Source organism: Falco peregrinus, chromosome 2 (assembly GCF_023634155.1).
Source record: "Falco peregrinus isolate bFalPer1 chromosome 2, bFalPer1.pri, whole genome shotgun sequence".
Lineage (NCBI taxonomy): Eukaryota > Metazoa > Chordata > Aves > Falconiformes > Falconidae > Falco > Falco peregrinus.
This window is the reverse complement of record NC_073722.1, coordinates 120,443,383-120,463,738: the sequence shown is the minus strand read 5'-3', so window position 1 is coordinate 120,463,738 and position 20,356 is coordinate 120,443,383. Positions and strand designations below refer to the sequence as shown.

The following is a 20,356-nucleotide window of genomic DNA, read 5'->3' as shown; positions in this document are numbered from 1 at the left end:
GAGGAGCCGTGAGGTTTCCTTCTCACTTAAGAGCTCTGGGTAACCCCAGGGTACGATACCACTGGTGGTGTAAAGCACCTCCAAGTCGTCCACTGACTTTTATCCTTAGAAAAGCCCTGTTGTGGTATCGCTGTCCCCAGTCTGGAGGTGAGGATGGAGCAGAGAAGAGATGACGGAGCCACCAGCTGTTCCCTGTGGAGCCAGGGATGAGGTGAGCCATGGACTTTGGCACCATGAAGGTTGGCCTTAGTCTCTTGTGAAAGGCACAATCCCTCCCACAGCACGGGAAAAGAGAAAGTAGTATTTCCTTTCCTTCCGTTCAGAATCCCGTGCTTGATTGGGATGTGCTTAAACTGGGGACAGCTGCTTCAGGGGGGTGTTTTCAAAGGAGCTGGTGTCGAGCGGGACTGAACTTCGGGGGCTGCTGCTTGGTGTAGGCAGGGGCACAAGTCCTTTGTGCTGGAGGTGACCTGGGCTGCGCGGTGCCCACAGCAAAGGTGTTAATCAGTGTGTAACACTCAATGGCATCCTAGTAGTACAGGAACATGCCAGACGAGACAAAATGAAGGAAAATTGGAAATTGGTCACGATTACTTGTAATTCTTTGAAGTCCTCTTAAAAGCAGACCCCAAAAACCCATGAAAAGCCAATGGATTTATCCTGACGGTCCTTCTGCGGTGCGGTCAGCCCAGGGTGAGGGGTCTGTGCTGGGTGTTTTGCTGCTGGAAGTGTTGGTGTTTACAGAGGTCAGGCACTGGGAGGCCTCTGGGCGAGCAAGTGCCTTCACTGTGCACATTGTCCTGGTGAGCTGGAAGAACCTGAAGGGCTGGTGCAACGGGGACCCTGCAGCCAGTTCCTGCCAGGATTCACTTGTGGATTCTTCTTTCCTCTGTCCTTCCAGAAATGAAGTAACATTTGCTGGGAGGTGCCTTTCAACATGGCAATCGGCCCAGGAGGCTGCGCTGAGGCACGGCTAGCTCTAGGATGCACTATAAATATACGTGACAAATGCAAACATTGACTTTTGCTGGGGTGGGAGTGTGTCTGCCAAGCAGCGCCAGCGCGGCGAGCGGGGCGGTCAGCGGCGCTGGGTGCTGCGGGGGGGGAGATGCTTTCTTCCCCTGGGTTATTGGTTGTTTGTGGTTTTTTTAAAAAAAAAAAACAATTATTTAAAATTGTAACAGCTTCACACGTGGAAATGGCAGTTTTTTCGTTCATCCTGTTGTGGTAACCAGGTTTCAACAGGTGGGGGAGGAAACTGGAAGGGGGGAAAGGAGGAAATGAAGAGAAAGGAAGTAACTATCGAAGGGGAAGTGTCTCCACCTCTTTCCTCCTCTGCTGGGCTCTTTTCTTTGTGTCATTTTCTTTCTAAGACATAAAAGCGAACGTAAAAATGAGGCAGGAGGTGCTCTGAGCCCCTGCTTGTGGCTGAAGGCAGGGCTCTCCTGGGCAGGCACCCGGGCAGGGGACAGGGCAAGGTGACACAGCCGGGTGCCACGTCAGCAGCCTGCCCGCTCCTGCCTGGGGCTGCCAACAAAGGTGGCCATTGAGAGCCAGCCGCGTGCGTGGCTCCGCAATTGTGCTGTGGGAGCGGGCTGCAGCCACCAGCTTGGTTTTGCGCAGGCAGCTGATGAGCCACGTGAGCGTGCTCTCCTCCTCCTCCTCCTCCTCCTCCTCCTCTCCAGCAGAAGGTCTCCGGGGTGTCTGGGGAGCGGTGGCGGGCTGCGGGCTGTAGTGCGGTGTGAGAGCTGGCTGCGTCGAGGCAGGGCACGGCGCTGGGTGGAAATGGGCTCCCCCAGGTGAATGAGCAGCGCCCACCCAGGCAGCCACAAAGCAAACAAATGTGCTTCTCCCCAGCCCATTTTTGTCAGCTGAGGATGCAACGGCAGAATAAGGGAAAATGTCGCTTTTTATTTCCCTCCCTTGCTCTTGCTGACTCCGGCCATCCCCTATGTACAGCTCCAGAAGGAATGAGTAACATCAGTCTGTTTCAAGGCACTTCTGCTCCACAGCATAAAGTTACTCAGCATTTGCAGGACCAGGTCATTGTAGATATTTTTATTCTGCATCTGTTTTGCTCTGCCTCAGACTGACATATTATGGATGCTTCCAATTAACAGTGCATGAACGTAAACAGTGCTTTACTCATACGTTACAAATAAAAAGAGATATTTTTTTTTTAATTAGGTTCGCAAAAACTTAATTGTGTTCAGATTTTCTTTATGCAAAAATGAAAGCACCTGAACTCCAGGGCAGGGAAGGTTTGGTGAGCAGAGGGTGCAGGAGCCTGGCTACACCATGTTACATAAACAAACTGGTGTTTTTGAAAGCAGACCTAGACGAGTTTGCAAATGCATTTATTTAAGCAAGCAACCCATCTGCTCCTACCAATAATGGATTCGCAGACCTATTGTGTATTTGCTCAGCTCACAGGCCAATGAGTTTTACGTATGTTACACGATTTGCACAAATCGATACATAACGTAGACACACGTGCTCACACCTGGACCACCCCAGCCACGAAGACAGGGATTTGAATAGCGACCTAGTTAGCACTTAGCAATGTCTGGATCTTCAGGACCAAAATACTCTATCTAAATTGTTTGTTTGTTGTGGTGGGGGGTTTTTTTGTTTGCTTTTTTTAAGGAACTGTTAGATTTTGTAAGGCAATGCCTGTGTCCCAGGGCTGCATGACTCCTGCAGGGCACAGCTCCCTGCCACGAAGACAAGGCTTGGTGCTGCTTCACTTACCTGCCTGACCCAGAAGGAAAAATCGGAATTATGTGTGAGTGCACCACAGCTGGATCGAGAACCTGCCCCCACTCACAGCATGGCCAGGTACAGGGAGATGCATTTTCATTCTAGCTATGGAAGTAGGGAAAAGAAAGCTTCATCCAGAAAAAGAAAACTAGTTCCTTACATGGGAAATATGGAAGAGAAGCAAACCCCCAGGGTCCGACCCAGAAATATCTGTCTGAGCCCTTCAGGGTGTCTGGGGCTCCTGCTCTGAGTTGCATGCCCATCTACCCCTGCTTCCCCCCCGAGGTGGCACCGGAGGCTCTAGGAACCTCCTCCTTGCCAGAAATGCTTCTAGAAGCAGCACTTTTTTCATCATGCTGGGGAGCGCTTGCAGAATGTATCCTCACCTGGTCGGTGGAGAGCACTTGCCCTGGAACTTGCCCTGGTGCTCACCCAGCAAAATCCAGGGGCTGTTTCTGCAATAGGCTCCCTTGAGCAGAGATGAGAAAAGGGGAGGCCAGGAACTTTACATTTTATGCCCAGAAGCTCAAACCCGTGACAAAAATCTCATTGGTCAAGGCAATTACTAAAAAAAAAGGAGAAAGGAAAAAGAACGCCAACCCCCAAACCTGTCCTTTCTCCAGATTACCAGCTAAACAACCTGTGAGCTGCAATAATTCTGCAAAAGATGCTCTCAGAAGTGGTTTTTACAGTGAAAGTAGTCATAAATAATAATAAAAAAATGCATGTGTATGTATTTTTTGAAGCAAGGAAAAAAATGTCTTCCTCTTCAAACCCATAGTCTGTGAATAATTTGTGAACAAGAGAAGGAGCTCCATCTATCTTACACTGGATTTGTTACAAATCATTTGTTCATGTGTAAATCTTCCTGCCAGAGTAGGAGCAGCAAATCCTCCTTCAATTTTGGTCTGCTGAAAAACTTCTATAGCTAAACATGAAAAATGGAGTTGATAAGTAACAGGTGTAGAAGTGCATCTCGGGATGGATATATTCCCGGAGCCACCGCCCGAGGGGCTGGGTGACAGGCTTTATGAGGCAGCAGGGCAGAATTTCTGGCTGGCACTCATTGCTGAGGCACAAGGGCTAATAATTTTGCAGGAAAACAGAAGCCAGGCCAAAAGGACCCCCCAGAAACACCTCCAGTGAGCAGGCGAAGAGCAGGTGCCCATGTGAAATGCATCAGAGCATCCCAGTTTGGAGAAAACTTCTTTAGAGCTCATAGAAAGTCCCTAGGTGGCAACACTGCTCCTCCTGACCCTCCCGGGAGGCTCGTCAGGGCTGAGAGATCTCCAAAAGCTTCTGCTTGGGAGATTCTCCGAGTGAGACCTTAAACTTCCATTCACAAATAAAAGTGAGAAAAAAATGAGTATACATTTCATACTAGCTGTGGCAAAGGAAAGCATAAACCTGTGATCACTGAAGGGCTCTGCCCTCTGAAGGCAAATTAAAAGAACAACTGGAACACCCAAGAATTTATTTATTTAAAAGAAATAACATTTTTTAAAGCAAAATTTGTGACACTGGGAGATGTGACTCATGATCCCTAAATGCTTTGGGTTGTCAGTGCGCTTAGGTATTTCTGTAACCGAAAACCCAACAAGTGGCAGTTGCCGAAAGGTGGTCCAGCCCTTCCAGCGGCACCAAGGATGCTCTGCAGGGCCATGGCACCGAGGGACCGCTTGCTCCATCCCGTCACCCGTGGCACCGAGGGACCGCTTGCTGCATCCCGTCACCCGTGGCACCGAGGGACCGCTTGCTCCATCCCGTCACCCGTGGCACCGAGGGACTGCTTGCTGCATCCCGTCACCCGTCTGCTTGGCCTGTGAGCTCTGCACACAGTTGTGAGTTGTAGCTCCCCATCACTCTTCACGGAGTGTGGCCCCCATCCAGGCAGCCCCATCATGCAAACGCGGTAAATAATCCTGAGCACGGGCATGGGCTGGACACTCGAGGAGAAAAATGCCCACGCCACCGTGCTCCTGATATTTTCAGGGAAAAAACATCAGCAGAGACCCAATACATAAGGAGATTTTGGTGTCAGTCCTGCTTATCACACCTGTTAGATGAGTAGATTCCAGAAAACTGTTAATTTTTTCCTTTTAATCTGTGTTTATTCTCTGCTGGCTCTGTGCAGCGGTGTCTATATCCAGCCCTTCCAGCACAGTGGCTCTGGGCACACGTGCTGGCCGGCGGCTGCTCCTTCCCCAAAACACCAAACTGACTGATAAAAGTAGCAATTTCGTTATGTCAGAGATAAGATACTTTCGCCCGCCTCTTAACGAGATGACTTTTGGAGCTAGCTAGCACAGTGAAAATTGTGAATTGCAAATATTATAATCAAATACACAATGTGAGCTTCATCCTGAGTTAATTACCTGAGTAGTATACATCTGTTAGCTACAATAAATTACAGCAGAAATGGAGAATTTGATTGCAATATTCACTTTCTGGATGATCTGCAGGTCAAGTATTATTCACCGGAGAGATTCATGAATAATTCTGAATAACTGGACCAATATATTTAGAAACTGTGCAATCTGCAAACAGGGAGAGAAAAACCCTCAAATAAATTATACATTGTGTCTTTTTCCTGCAGCTCTGGAAATGGATTTGATTGCCTTATCATGGTTCCTACTGTATTATTTTTTTTCCCCGCTGATAAACCTAAAATCTGTGTGGGTATATTACTGACCAGACGAGGATAAAATGGGTTGAGTGAGGACCAGCCGTGGAGCTGGGGGGAGGTAGGAAATGTAAATTATACAGCCAAGGGCCTGTGAAACAGTGGCATTAACTGGGGCGATGCCCATCCAGTCGCAGCTGGAGGGTGCTGGGTGCCAGGTCCCCACGCGGCGATGCCCCACGCTGCCGGCCCTCCTGCCCCTGCTCCAGCACTCAGGGACCGAGGGGTTCCTCCTTGCACCCCAGAATACTGCAAAACTAGGGAGATGTGTCCGTGGGAGGAAGACCCTGGGGCCACCGCGCTGGGTGCAGTAGTTGTGCGTGTGGCTGGTTGGGTGCCGGCACTTGCCTTTGGCTCGTGTGATTAAATGATGGGTTGGGCGCCACTGGATGGAGAACCCGAGCCTGCCTGGTCCTGCGGCGAGTGCTGTTCAGGACAGCGAGCCCCGGCCCTGTAATGGCCCGGTTGGCATCTTACTTTCTGTCCCGGTGTGCAGTGACTTGGAGCCGACCTTGGAGCCGCTTCCAGACGGAGCTCTGGGATTTCCAGCACCTTCCCCAAGCGCTGTGGATGCAGCAGTTGTGGGCACCTTCCAAAGAGGCTCGGGGCTCCGGACCTGGAAGGTTTGTGTCCGTGACCGCTGTCCCTCCTGCAGCAAGGTGTGCCGGTGGGGGCAGATGGAGGTAAGGTGCCTGTTTCAGCAAAAATTGTCTTGATGGGGCTGGGATGTATCTGGTTCTTTAGGAGCAAGTCTCTAATAGCCGGTAGGGTTTTCCTAGCAAGTAACCAACCCGGCCCCTGAGCATGACGTGCAAGTGCTGCTGGGTTTTTAAGATGTCCACAGGCTTTTGTGCTTGTTCCGGGGAGCGGTGCAAGCCATCGAGCTGCTGGTGCTGTTTCGAGCGGTGCGATGTTGCGCACCAGAGGCAGAGCACTCAGCTCCACGTGCGGATCATCCGGGTCTCAAATGGGAAAAGCTTGTTTGAGGTTTTCGTAGGGGTGCACAGCTAGGACTTGCTTTTTCGCCTGGGTATATTAATCAACATTGCATTTCATCGGCTGCTTTATCATCCTGTCACTTGGTATGATGATTCCCTTCTGCAGCTCCTCACAGTCAGCTTGCGGTTTTGCAGCCCTAAGTAACCTGATTTCAGCAACGACCTTTGTAACCCACCTCTCCCATCCCTCTTCCAGACCACCTACATCAGGCAGCCCAGGTCCTCGCACAGATCCCCTGGGATGCTGCCGATGACTTCCCTGCATTGTGAAAGCTGACCTTTCGGTCTCACCCTTGCTTTCCGATGATTCAGCCCGTTGTCGGCTCCAGAGACCGCCTTACCTCTCCCCGCAGGACAGCTAAATGTCTTTAAAAGCCTTGGGTGAGGAAGTTGCTGTAAGGCCGTGATCCGAGCCAGCTCTATCAGCTGGACCATCTCTGTCCTCGTGACTACTTCAAAGAAAGTTAAGTGTTTCTGAGCATCACTTCCCTCTGTTGAAGTCCACAGACTCTTCCTCTTTACATCACATTTACCATTCAGCGGTGACTTCTATCCTCTATCATGGTTTCTACCAGACCTGCTGGTTTTCCTACCCAGCCCCCAGGAACCCTTTTCTAAAACCTTTCCCTAAACTTAGCCCCACATTTGCCACCTTCCACCCTCTGGTCCTGCTGCAGGCTGAAGCAAAGGTTATCCACTGCAGTTAATGGTTAAGCAAATTTTTTTATGTCGGTACTTTTACCCGTGGGTGAATACCATCTGATCCTGGAGATTTATTGCTGTTGTTTTTCTATTTATTTCAAGCAGTAGAGGAAGTCACGTCCTTTACACGGGTTACAGTACCTGCCTTGCTTTGGGTGTGTTAGGAGTGGAGCGGAGGAGGAAGAGAAGGCAAAAACCCCTTCGTGGGTAGTTCCTTTTTATGGCAGTTAATCCAGTCCAACTACCATGTTGTCATGCCAGTTTAAGGCAAAAAAATGTTCCCCCTCCTCCCTCTGGGTAAACCTTCTTCTCCTTCTCTTTTTCTCCAGCCCTCTTCTGGCCTCCTGCATTTCTAGCCATCTCTGGGACAAATGAGAGGAGGGGGTAGGAGCTGCCAGGTGGGACAAGCCCCATGGCCCTTTCTATCCCATAAGCACCAGTGTCCCGTGCCCCAGGGGATCGTACAAGATGCCCCAGAGTGGGGTCTGGAGGAGGCTGGTCCCCACCCCAAACTGGCCGTAATCTGGAAACGTGGACATTCATGTCCCTTGGGCTTTGCTCTCCTTGCCGTCGCCAGAGCGGCTGTGGCCATGGGCTGCCGGAGCACGTGCAGGTTGGTGCCCACCAGCCAGCCCAAGGCTTGGGGGAGCTGGGTGGGTGAGCACCCAGCACCGCCTGGCACCCAGCACCGCCTGGCACCCTGCGGGCTGAGACCAGCAGTAGTAACAGGGATGAGCACGGAGGAAAACACGGACTTTTCCTGGCTTTGGAACCTGACCCACACAGCAGCCTTTGGAAGATTTGCCATCTGCTTTCTAAACTCTCAGGCCTGAATGTCATCATTTGCCCAGCCATAAATAGCTGTGAATTAGACAGGCTGTGCCACTTTTTTGGCTCATAGATACATCCACTAGTGCTGCGGCATTATCTTCATATCCCACCGGTGTTTGCATTGTAGATCAGGAGCTCAAGCTGACTTTTTTTTTGTTGTTGTTTTTTTCTTTTTGAAGATTTAAAGAGCTGGCAGAACATTTATTCAGTTGTGCAACCTCCATTCAGAGTATTTCTCAGATCCTGGACATGGGGCTCATTTTTTGTCCTCTGACAGCCGCTGTAAGTCAATAAGGCGGTTGGAGGTCACTTGTAGTCAATCAGTAACCAGTGCTGGCAGAGGGGGAAACGCTAAATATTTGGTATAAAAACGCAGGCTCTAAACTCGAAGTTCTTGCTCAGGGTGACATTTTTGCAGCCGTGCCTTCGGAAACCTGGCTCCATCCAGCCTCGCTGTAAATACCCAGCCTGGCCATGAGCTTTTCCTGGTAATTATAGACGTGGAGAACTTCACAGCACGTGCACATCGCACGAATTACAGCAAACCAGGGCACAAGGTGCTTCAGGTGGAGGAAGTAGGTCTCGTGGTGCAAGGTGCTAATTTGGTGCCAGCTGAAATTACTCCTCCGTTTTGCAGGAAGCCATTAGGTGGTGGCTGAAGCCATGCATGACCTTCATCCCAGCCACCTCCCTCAGGAACCCAGACCCACGGCCAGGCGGTAATTCTCGCAGGGGTCCCTAATTCCCTTTGAAACAACTGGGAACTAAGCTCTTAAATACCTTTGCTGTCTGAATCATATTCCAGTGGCGTCATCACCTCTGTTTGCTCCTAGTTCTGGAGCTGGTTGCCCATAAAAACTTCCACCTGACCTCATTGCAAGCCCCTGCAATGAGCACACACTCAATTTCCTCTTCCCTTTGAACTCAGCTGCTCTGGGCTTTGCGGTGATGCAGGATCCTATCGCTGAGTAACCACCCAGCCATCTCTCCGTGCGTGCTACCACAAGGCCCTCGTGCCCTGTGCCGCCGGCTGTGTTGTGCATCATGCCCTGTATGTCACCAGTGTGCCCGATTGTCCCGTGCAGCAGCTGTGGCCATCGCTGCTCCCCTGCCCCCCGTTAACAGAGCGGGGCTGCACCGGCGCTTTGCACCATAACCTGTGGCTCCGTTTTGGATCCAAGTGCCGGACGGTTTCCATTCAGCTCTAGCTGCAGGGTTTGCAGATTCATGGGTTGCACTTTTTGTCTTCATTCCAGAGGAAGCAAAGGGAGGTGGGCAAGCTGCGCTGTGCCAGCAGCTCCGTGCTTTCCTCCCGCCTCCCCACAAGTGTCTCAGACCCGTCCCAGCGCCCTGGGGAGCTCCTGCAGGTCTGGGACCCAGCTAACGTGGGTCTGCTCCCTCGCTGCTTCCCAGACCGCTGCCTGCAGGAGATGCTGCTTCTCTGGGATCCGCAAAGGGAGGAGAGCTTTGACAGCTGCCACCGGCTGGGGCTGCATGGCTTTGGAGGTGGCATCCTTCCTCCAGCTCTTCCCCGGAGCCTCAAACAGGCACTCGTGCTCCTTCCCAGCCCGCTGCCCTGCGAGCAGAGGAGGCAAGCAGGCTTTTCCCTTTCTCTCCCTCCTCTCATACATTTAATACACAGTTCAAGCACCGGCATTTCCTTCCAGCATAGAGAGATGCGTCCCGGCGAGCAGGATGGAAAACCGAGTGGGTGAGCCACACAAAAGGGATTTTCTGAGCGGGAGCCGCATGTGAGTACCTCTTAGCCTTGCAAAGGCTTTAACGACATCCTGCAGCGCCTGGCCCTGTGTGTAGGCTTCCGTCAGGCTGGCTGACTGGTTGGACCTGAATTTTAGGCTTCTTAAGGGTTTAATAAGAGGCTGAACTAAAATACTAGCTTTGAGTGGAGAGCTAAACTCTTCAAGGTCAGAAGGTGGAGGCTTGGGGTTAGGGTCAGGGCTGTGCCACGGGGCGGGGTGGTGCTCACGGGGCAGCCAGGGATGGTTTTTACCCCGGCGAGCAGGCGAGGGGATGCTCATGGCACTGCTCCATCCGCCCCGGGGCAGCCGTGGGGCTTCTGGGCAGCGGAGCACAGCCCTGCATGTCCTGGGGGATGCTGGCAGCCAGGCTGGGCATGGCCAGCGTTTGTCTTCTCTGGGTACCCAGCCTCTGCGGGGCTGCTTGTTGGCACCGAGCTGGTCCCGGCTGCTACACCTGCGGCACAGCAGCCGAACGGGTCAGCCTGACCCTCAGCAGAATGGGGCCCGTGGGGCCACTGTGGGCTGGCAGCCGGGTTTGGTGCTTGCCTGTGTGTCCCACAGCCACCGCAGAGCCATCCCGCAGACACCACGAGGCTCAGAAGCAGCCTGGTTCTGGAGGTTTGGGCAGGAGCTACATGAGCGTGCCAGAACCGTGCCAGGGAGCTGGGCTCTTTCCTCCCACCGCACCACGTTGGAAAACTGACCCAAAAAGTCCCCATGGGATGCCCCATGCAAGCAAGCCCTCACGCAACAGGCCAACGTGCCCGCAGCGGGGTGGTGGCCACGGCGCGCCTTGCTCAGCCCTGGGTCCCAGCGCCGCACATCACTTGCACACTCACTTCACTTTAGTGCTTCTTCCCAGGGGTTTCACGGGGAGTAAAAGCCACCACGGCGCTTTAGAGCCCAGGCTGAAGCGCTGCAATGTGCTAGCTGGAGAGCAGCGAGTCGTGTGCTTTTTGCTGGCAGCTCCGTTTGCATCCCAGCTCTTCTGGAACAACCGGGTACACGTCTCCCGAGTCACTCCAACACTCCCACACTTGCAAAATCCTTTAGCTTTTGGGAAAAAAAAGAACCATATAAAGCCAGTTTTTATTAAACCTTCATCCTCCGATGCCTCCGTGTTGGAAAGGATGGCAAGAACATGCCACTTCCTACAGCTTGCTCAAAAAATGACAGCTGAGCCGTCGAAACAGCGGCACTTGCCCCAGCCAGGGATGACCCTGCAGAGATGCCAACCGCTTTGGAGGGCAGCGGGGCCGGCATCTCCCAGCTGCGGCAAATGGTCGTTATGAGATTCTACACAAACGTTACGGACCTTTAATTGGAGTTTTTCCCACGTACGCTTGGGAAAGGTAACGACAAAAAACCAGGCAGGTATTTCTCTGTTTGCAGGTCTGAGCCAGCCTCCTCTGCCCCGCCCCCCCCCCCCCCCCCCCCCCCCCCCCCCAGCTTCTTACAAAACTCTACAAATAACCAGACATTTAGATCTGTTCCTGTTGCCAGAGCATTTTGGAAATAACCCAAGCCCAGACCACTGGGAGAGCAGCCTGGTTCTCTGTTGTGCTGTGGTCTCTGCCGTGGCTCGGCTGCCGGTGCAGGGCATGGAAAGCCATCAGGGGAGCCAGAGCTGGACCCGCGCTCAGCACCATTACCCCGCTGTCAGATCTCCCCCCTGCAACAGCAAAGCACCCAGCGTGCGCAGGGTTTAGAGCCTTGCGTGTCATGTTGAAGCCCAGCACCTGCCTATTTAATCTCCTTCCCCCAGCCCTTATGGTACCCAGCCCTGACGTAGGTCTGCAAAAGCAGCGGCGTGCCCACTGCGGGGCACAGCCCCCATCCTGCCACCCGTTAGATGGCACCACGGAGTGCTGCTCCCTGCGCCTGCCTTCCTCTCGCCCAGACGGGCCTTGACACCGCTCCAGCCTTCCACTGGCCCCTTTGCAAGGCAGAAAGCTCCAGCACCACCGCAGCAGCTCGCTGAACCCACCCCACAGAGAGCAACGACGAGGCTGCCCGCACCGTGCTCGCTCCTCTGCCCCGCAATGACAGCCCGTAGCGAGGCAGGATTTTTCCAGCATCAGCCTTTTCTTTATTTAAGCATTTTTGCATAGGTAAATGTTACATTTTTTTCAGACACACGCATGTTAAAATGATCGATCTCAGGTGTGCGCATGTGCTCGCACCCACAGCCCGTGCTCTCTTTCTTAGGGTATTGATTCCTACGCGTATATACAGTGGCCTGGCAGAAAATGTTGCTGGGGGATTGAAAGAGTGCTCAGAAAGGGGCGCGCTGGCGGTGCCTTTGGAGAGTGTCCGCTCGGCGTGCCTGTGGCTGTGCACTTGGGGTTCAGCAGCTTTGTGGCTGCGTAATACCGCCTGCGGGCTGCCTGTTGCTTTTGTCTAGTTTAAATGTTGTCCTGACTCCTCTTACTTTACTCTCTCTCCTATAAAAGCAGGTTTTCTAATGAAAATAAGCTGTAAATCGCTGCACATGCTCAGGTGTAAAGGGTTTTCGAAAGCAAGGCAGCTGGCAGTGCCCTGCCGCCCCTCTGCCTGGGACTGGTTGTGGTAGATAACATATTGATTAAACCAAAACCAGGGAAGTGCAGTGGAATGAGGGTGTTTGCTGACCTTGTTCTGATGACAGAAGAGTAATTTCGGGATGAGACTGTGCCTTGAGCTTCTGCAGGGACCTGTTGTCCTGGGCATAGGGGTCAAGGGAGTTTTTCCTCCAGCAAGGATTGCAGGGTAGGCAGTCGTTGCTGTTTAGAAATGAGATACTTTCCAAAGAAAACTGCTAGGAAAACTTCAATTAAAAGAAGCAAATTCATAATGCATAGATGGGTTAAATGTGCACAATTGTAAATATAGACAATAATTTACAGGCTTTTCTCTTGAAATATTAGTGCTGCTATAAGGAGACAAGCGTGTGACTTACTTATGACTTACCATAGCATTTCCATACCGTAAATGGGACAGATTAAGTTGACATTATATATTACTTAGCTGTGTACCAATTAGCTAAACAAATGCTATGAATTCCATCATTTATGATGGAAGCTACATAAAAATTGTATAATTACTGCAGTGAGTCATCTAGTTATATGGCATTCCTATATGGACAAATTTATTTCAATGCAAGATTAATAGCCTTTTGCTGCTGGTTTACGTACGTGCCAAGGACCATACTACATTGTCGCTAAGCATCATTAATGGATTAAAATAAGGGTTCTGCATAATTCCTACAGTGTACCTTCAAACAGCTTGTTTAGTTTGTGCACTAGCCTAGCGCTTGTTAGCCCTACGTAACACACGGATCTGGAAGGCGGACACGTGTGAAGGAGGTTAATGCAATCCTAGGAACTCTTTCAAAAGCTCACAGGTTTTCTTGTGGATGACTTCGCGGAGTTTCCGCACGCGCCGGATGCTGGAGGTCCCCACAAAGCTGTCTGGCTGGAGGACAGCCATGCCGTTGTGGACATCTCCCATGATGATGAGCTGGCCATCCACTGTGGTCATGTTGGGACATGGACAGCTCCAGTCCATGTTCAAAAGCGTGATTTCTAGTGGTTCCTTCCCCAGGAATTTTAATCCCATTTTTTCGTCTTTGAGGATCTCCTCCACTGTCACCAAGGCATGTCCCGAGTCTTGGTCTTCAGTCAGCTCTGTTATACGGCCCAGGATGACAAAGTCGCTTTTGCAGAAGCTGGTCACCAGCTTCTGGCGCGGTTTGCAAGCTTTGCAGTGCGTGTTCTTTGGGAAAGGGCACATCTCTTCGCAGGCCTCCCGGCTCTCAAAGTTGTTCTCGTTGCCTCCACACCCGCCGTAAATGAAGGACTGGCACTGCTTGGTCAAGCTGTTGTAGGCCCACCTGGGCTCATAGGCCTTGCAGTGGCCTTGGAGGGCTGGCAGGTTGCAGATGTTGATCGGGCCGTTCATGCACGTTAACATACAGCTCTCGTAGGTCTCAAAGTGGTTGAGGTTGCTGTTACAGTTCCCATAGATGAAAGTAAAGCAGTTGTTTTTCTTTGCGTCGTAGTACCACCTGGTCTGCTCTTCCCCGCAGTCTTCGCTGTCTGGTTGCTTCAGGCACTCATCGGTCGGAAAATGGGTTTTGTTTTGGGAAGCTTCTTTGGATGTGGGTTCTCCTTTGATGACTGACAAAGGGAAGTCAGCCCTGAGAAGGCCACCGCTGTTCTTGGCAGTGCAGGTGTAGATGCCTGCATCTTGGAGCTGGGTGTTGTAGATGACCAGTTGGGCGATGTTGGTGACCACAACGTTCCCTCTGACATGATTTGGCTTCATAATGACTTTGTCTTTCCCATCGACCTGCTTCTCCCACGTGATTTCTGGCTTGGGTCTCCCTGTAACGTCACAGAGGAAGCTTACGGTCTCTCCCACGTAGACGGACTGATGGACGGGGTTGTTCACTAGAGCGGGCGGCAAGATATCGATGACCGTTGTCTCAAAATAGGCAGTAGTAGGGCGAGCAGTTGTTTCTGGTGGGATAGGGCTGGTGTTCGGCCAGGTAAGATGGTACCTACAGGTGACTACATTCAGTGTAATGCCTTTGATGCAAGCTTCTGCGTCCATGTAGCACTTGTTGTAGTAGGTGAGCCCGTCGGAGGCACAGGTGAAGCTCGGCTCCTTCTCACACCTGTCCTTGCACTTGCAGACGGGTTGCCCGTCCCAGATGTCGCATTCCGAGCCTTGCTGGATGCACATGAAGCGGTCACAGGTTGCCTCTTTGGGCATTCCCACCGGCCCTTTTTTCCCCTTGACATCCATGTACCGAGCTGCCACGCAGCTCTTTGTCCCACAGACGTTGGGGCAGCACTTCTCAAAGGTCTCGCACTCCTGCACAGAAAGAAAATAACCCGATCGTTACTGGGGACAGAGGAAAGTCCTTTTTAGAGACACAGCAAGCAGAGGGCCCAGAAACTTTCAAGGTGTGAGCTCAGGGGACCTGCTCTGCCACAGAGGGCTGTGGACCCAAACTCAGCATCCCCACCGGCAACGAGTAGGAACATCCCCCCAGCAGCTCCCGGGAGGTGTCTAAACGGACCAGGCTTTCTGAAACGCTTCAGGAGAGACTCTCGAGAAAGAAAATGTATTTCTGTTTCTTAAACACTAACCTCATCATAAGTCTTTCTTAGAGTCACATGGACTGCTTGACTACTGAACCAACAACCCCCCTTCTGCGCTCTCCGAAATGCCTGAGGACAAGCCCTGAGAAACAAGAGCGGATGGAAAGACTTATCATATGGCTGTAGGCAGTAATCCTCCTTATTTTCCACAGAAGTATGTAAAGTATTATTTGAATTCCCTGAGACTAACAGCCTACCCTTGGAGCTGAAACTGCCAAGGATTTGTAATTGTTCACATTGTAGAGGAAATAATAGAATATCTCAAAAGTAAAGAAATTCTTGCTCCAAAAATAATTTTTCTATGGTATTTAGAAAAACAAACCCAAAACAGCTCATTACGGCTCCTCTGACCTATTTTAGTCCTATTTTCAAACGCAGCATCGCTCTTCTAGTGATTTATTATACCCCATCTCAGCTACAGTCAGCTCTAAATGGCGGTTAATTTTAGCAGAATTTTCATCTTCTGTGCAGAGAAGGTATTGGATACGTGTGGTCCCAGCTGCTGCCTTGTTACGGCTTACTTGAAGGGACGACGAAGACTGCTACCACGTACCCAACAGGGCACACTTCCACTGCCTGTTAAACCCCTACAACCCCCCCGAAATCCAACAGCTTTCTCCAGAAGTGAGAACAACATGGGGTTTTTTTCAGCTACCAAACTAAACAGCTTCCCCCGGGTCCAGTATCCTTTCCTTATTGGGAAAAAGATGACCTAATACCATAACTCATCCCCCTTTCCAGCAGCACATTGCTAGGTTTCAGAAGCGAAGGCAGAAACCAGAATGGGCGACGTTTTCGGCTGGGGCTAAGGAGCCACAAGGCAAAAGCGAGGATTTTGAGCCAGTGGCTTCTGGCTTTCAGTTTTTGGCCAGTAAATGATTAAAATACCGTCCTCCACTGCTGGGGCTTTGCAAGTGTTTTACTATTCATTGCTGCACCTTGTAGGTGAAACAGAAGAGGCTTGTTGGGGAATGGCGAAAGGAAAAAGAGCACCTTCGGTCCTAACACATGGGAACCATCTGAGCAAATGTCTTTGTTTACTTGATGGCCAGTATTTTCTCTATTTATTTTTTCCTCGCTCCTTTTAGCACTGCAGAAACAACCTGTCCACAGAGCATAAACCCAATGACTTTTTCCAGCCTTGCTGTCAGCCTGGTTTGGGCTGCCAGAGCTTTGCCATTGGACATGATGTAAGAGGCAGGACGAGCAGGTATTTTCAGATGCCAGCTGAGCTGGCAGGGCTGACAGGTTGAAAAATGGATTTTAGGGCGGTAAGCTAAGCACATTTTGAGCTGGGAGCATCACAGAGAACATCTGCCTGGTCATTTTAACCATGCCCCTGTTTTGCACTCCAAGCACGCTTTGTGTTTCAAGTGCAGCAAAGGCTGACAATTTACATGTTAAATGAAACCATTTCATACAGGATTCCTCCCAGGAATATAAAGCGCTCATGGACGGCCACTAACAACAAAGAGCACGGTGACACTGCTAAAATATTACGGATTGGCCCCAGAGCACGCTGAGTTCTGGAGTATCAAATTCGGATGTTTCTTTTGACAAGAAAGCAAGGAAAATGATCAAACAGCCAGCGCCGTACCCGCATCAGCAACCATGTCAGCTGCCACCCACCTCCCCACTTAACTGATAACTCATGGAAGCTTTTCCATGTTATATAGGTCATGGGTCAATTAAATACGTGCGCTGCCTGCACCAAGTCCCGCACGGCGCCGGCACCTTTCTATCTGGAGCAGAAACAGGCTGCGGTGCAAACAAGCCCACTGACAAACCCCATCGCCCGCGACGCAGAGAGATAAAAATGCGCATCACTCACCAGATCAGCTTCGCACTCCCTCTTGCAAGTGCTCTGCGCGTCTACCCACAGGTTGGGGTTCATGTCATTGGGGCATATCCCCGCGTGGGAGTAGCGGATGGGAGGTAGAGCTTTCCCCTTCAGGGAGACCTCCAGAAGCAAGAGGACACTGCTCTTCCCCAGCAAGATCCACATCCATCGAGTGAACGGCACCACCAACATCTCAGAACTTCTCCAGGGCAATGGCAGGGACCGAGCTGGAGGTAGTTCTTGTTTTGCTTGGGGTTGCTTTTTTTTTTTTTTTTTGGTAAGCCTTAAATCTGCGAGGAACCCAAATGCACCTGCCTCCTGTAAAAACTTCAGCAAGCTCCTTTGCTGCCTCTGCAGATAGTGCAGTTTGGTCCGGACCTCATTGGATTAAAGGTCCTAGGAAGTTACCCCCTTATTTTAAGAGAAATGCTAATAGTCTGAGCAGAGTTAGCTCTATTTATACCCTGCCTCTGTTAACAAGTCAGAAAAAGTAAACTTGATTTCTTTGACAGGCACACGCTTCCTATGTCCTGGTGGCAGTCAGACAGATTTGTTGCAAGAAAAAAAAGCTGGAAAGAGTTCAAAAGGCTGGAACTGGCATGGTGGGACCCCTGCATGTTTCTGAATGCAGGGAGGCCTTCTTAACCCCTTTAGACCTAAAGTACTTCCCTATGCTAAGAATGGCATTTACTTCTGAAAGAGTACTTGTCTAAATACCACGGACCCGCGGTCAGGGGATTTCCCCACGGCGAGGGGCTACACAATCACTTGCTAAAAGGAACGAGTAATAGGATTGAAGCAATTAAAGCTAGAATATCATATTTTAACAAAGGCAGGAGGGAAGAAACAACCGCTTTAAACTTAGGACAGACAAAGCAGTATGTCTTCACAGCTTCTCCCGGGGCTCCTCCGGGCTTTTTTCTTCTCTTTGGTGGGGAGATTTCCCGGATGCCGGGTCTAATGCTGCCCTCCAACCCACCAGCGAGACGTGAAAAGTGTCCCTGAATTCCTCCACATTTCCTGACAGCCAGATCCCATTGTACAGTGCATGGCTGACCCCTTTAACAGCGACAACAAAAAAATAGTAGAAGTTCAACTCTATGGAAACCTGCATAAAGGAATGTACAGCATTTTTGCATTGGGGGGCAGGGGGGAAATTCAGTCAAGCTGAGTTCCTCGTTCCCTGATTATTACAGCAAGGGGCTGATCCTGCTCATGCTGAACACATGCCAAAATCCAGAGACGAGTGGCAGAAGTCAGAGTTGCTCAGCACCTTCCAGGATTGGAGCCTTTGGGCTGAGTGCTGGGCTGGCTTGGATGGATCCTGCATGGTGCTCAGCGCCTCCTGGGAGGACCAGGTGAGTTTGTATCCCACGTGGGGGCTCAGCAGGGCCGGACCGGCAGTGCTGCACGCCGGGGGGGGGAGGGTGCTCGTGCATCTGCCCGGTGCCCAGCGCTGGGCGTTCCAAAGCCCACAGACCCGGGCGCAATCCGCCCTTGCTTGAGTAAAGTTCTTCTGTTGGGTTTATTAAACCCGGGTTGTTTCTCATGGCTGAGTCTGGGCCTGATTCTCCCCCGAGTGATGATAGCTGCCAACCAGTAAAACCAGCAGCAAACTGGGCCCCCGTACAAGCAATGCCCCAGGCCACAGGGCTCCTGCTCCTCCAGCGGGGCAAGGCGGCGGAGCGCGGTGACCTGCTGGTGTTCCCCAAGGATCACCTCTGGAAGGAGGGGAGAGCAACCTGGAGCCAACCTGCCCTCAGCTCTGGCATTTCTGTGGCAACCCAGGCTTATAAAAGAGGCTCTAGGCATTTCCATTTGTGTGACCGCATTAACGATATGCAGAGTATTTGAATTTCATAGGACGTGCAGAGAGAAGTTGTCCAAATTAGCTATTTATAAGGAGCGAAGTCAACCGCCAGGCAGCAGTTTGCCGTTGATTTATTCTCTCTGAAACTTTAGAAACCTGCATGACACTTGTACAAAGTGCGGCTGTGCGCAAAATGTTTTATTCAATACTTGTTTACAAAGACAAACGCAGCACCCTGTGATGCCTAAAAAAGCCAACCAAAAATGACACATTCCCAAGAGGTACTTAAAATTCTTACAGCTCTATTAACAACAAAATCACATGTATTAGTGGTTCTGTTGACTAAACAAAGACACTTTATATTGTAAAACTGACTGCAGATAAGCTTTGAAACCCGCTGTATGGAGGTCTCGAAGACTGCAGGTATCCTGGGCACGGCAGGAGCTGCTGTGATGACCCCAACAGCCGCTCAACATGCAGGGAATTTGCCCTGGGTCCATGGCATTGCCACTGTGTGGCCGTGGATGTCATTTTTCCCTGTCATCTTGAGTCTTTTGGGAGTGTTTTTCCCCCTTCCCCGCTGGACGAGAGGTAAGGAGGGGTGGGTCCACAGTGCTCTTGCAGCCTCCATCTCCTCTCCTGGTGCCAGAAAGCCACCTCCTCGCAAGCTTTGGGTGCATTGAGTGAGAGGCCCACCAGTGTGGATCCACCCAAGGTGGGATTCCCTTCCAGGGAGGAAAAAATAATACTGTCTTATTTCCACACACACACACACACACCCCGACAAAGGATCCCTCGCCCAGAGGCACATTTCAGCTGCGGAGGAGCAGAGGGGGGCTCTGAAGAGTCAGACCCTGGTTTGCCTCAGGCAGACGGAGCGGTCCTCTGCTTTGCTGCGTCCTCCTCCATCCAGGGGGATATTCCCAAGGGACAGGTGAGTCCCAGCGCAGCGCTCTGCTTTCGGCTCCCAGGTGTCACGTTCAGTGTGTGACAGCCAGGACGGTGGCACTCGGGGTGACAGACGAACGAGTCCAGCTGAAGGAGCAGTTGCAGGGGACGTGTGACTCGTGGTTTAATTGTGTCGCTGTTGCAGGTCAGCAGGGTCATCCAAGGAAATGCCATTCGAGCGGCTGGATTTGACGCACTGTCATTCCAAATATTGGGCCGGTGCTTGGCACAACGGAGAGGGGCAAGGACATCCCATAGGAGCTTGGGAAAAAGGGCAGAGAAGTTATCATTAATGAGAGTTACGGTTTTGTTGGGTCACTGTACTAACATCTTAAATGAGGCACAGAAACCCCATGTTAACTAAGAAATCACTCTTCCAGCAAAACTTCTGCAGAGGAAGCCTCTTAGGGAATCAAATCCTGGCCTAATCCAATGGAAACGGGACAGACACTCTGACTCCCATCGCTCTAGGAACAGCGAGTGCTCAGCCCCATGAAGGATCAGTCCCTTGGCTGCTTGAACACAACCGGGAGAGGAAAACAGCGCCATAAATCTCCCCGTGAATGTGGGCAGGCAGCTCCTGAGGTCGGGGGGGGCAGTGAGGGCTCTGAATAACCCTCGACAGCTGCCCCATCCCTGCCAGGACATCCCAGACATGCTGTTTCCCAACCTAAGGAGCACATCCAGGAGGGGATACCACTATGCAGGCTGCCCCGGCTTGGCTCGGGGACACTGGTTGTCCCAGCACGGCCAGCCAAGCTCTGCCTCATGCACTCAGGATCTCCCGGGTTTCATTGAGAGCTGTTTTCTCGTCTGGTTTAAATTAGTTTAATTCCACTGACCTCAATGGATCTGACTGGGTACTCCAGAACACAGC

General features: G+C 51.4%; 1 protein-coding gene across 1 annotated transcript; it reads right to left on the bottom strand.

The window, feature by feature from the left end:
• Nucleotides 1-11,812: 11,812 nt before the first annotated feature.
• Nucleotides 11,813-17,276, bottom strand: WFIKKN2 (WAP, follistatin/kazal, immunoglobulin, kunitz and netrin domain containing 2). Its single transcript, XM_005243648.3, has 2 exons — nt 16,713-17,276; nt 11,813-14,591 (listed from the first exon to the last, which is right to left on the bottom strand). The coding sequence occupies exons 1-2, from the start codon at nt 16,911-16,913 to the stop codon at nt 13,080-13,082; spliced, it is 1,713 nt and encodes a 570-aa protein (XP_005243705.1). The 5' UTR covers nt 16,914-17,276; the 3' UTR covers nt 11,813-13,079.
• Nucleotides 17,277-20,356: the final 3,080 nt, after the last annotated feature.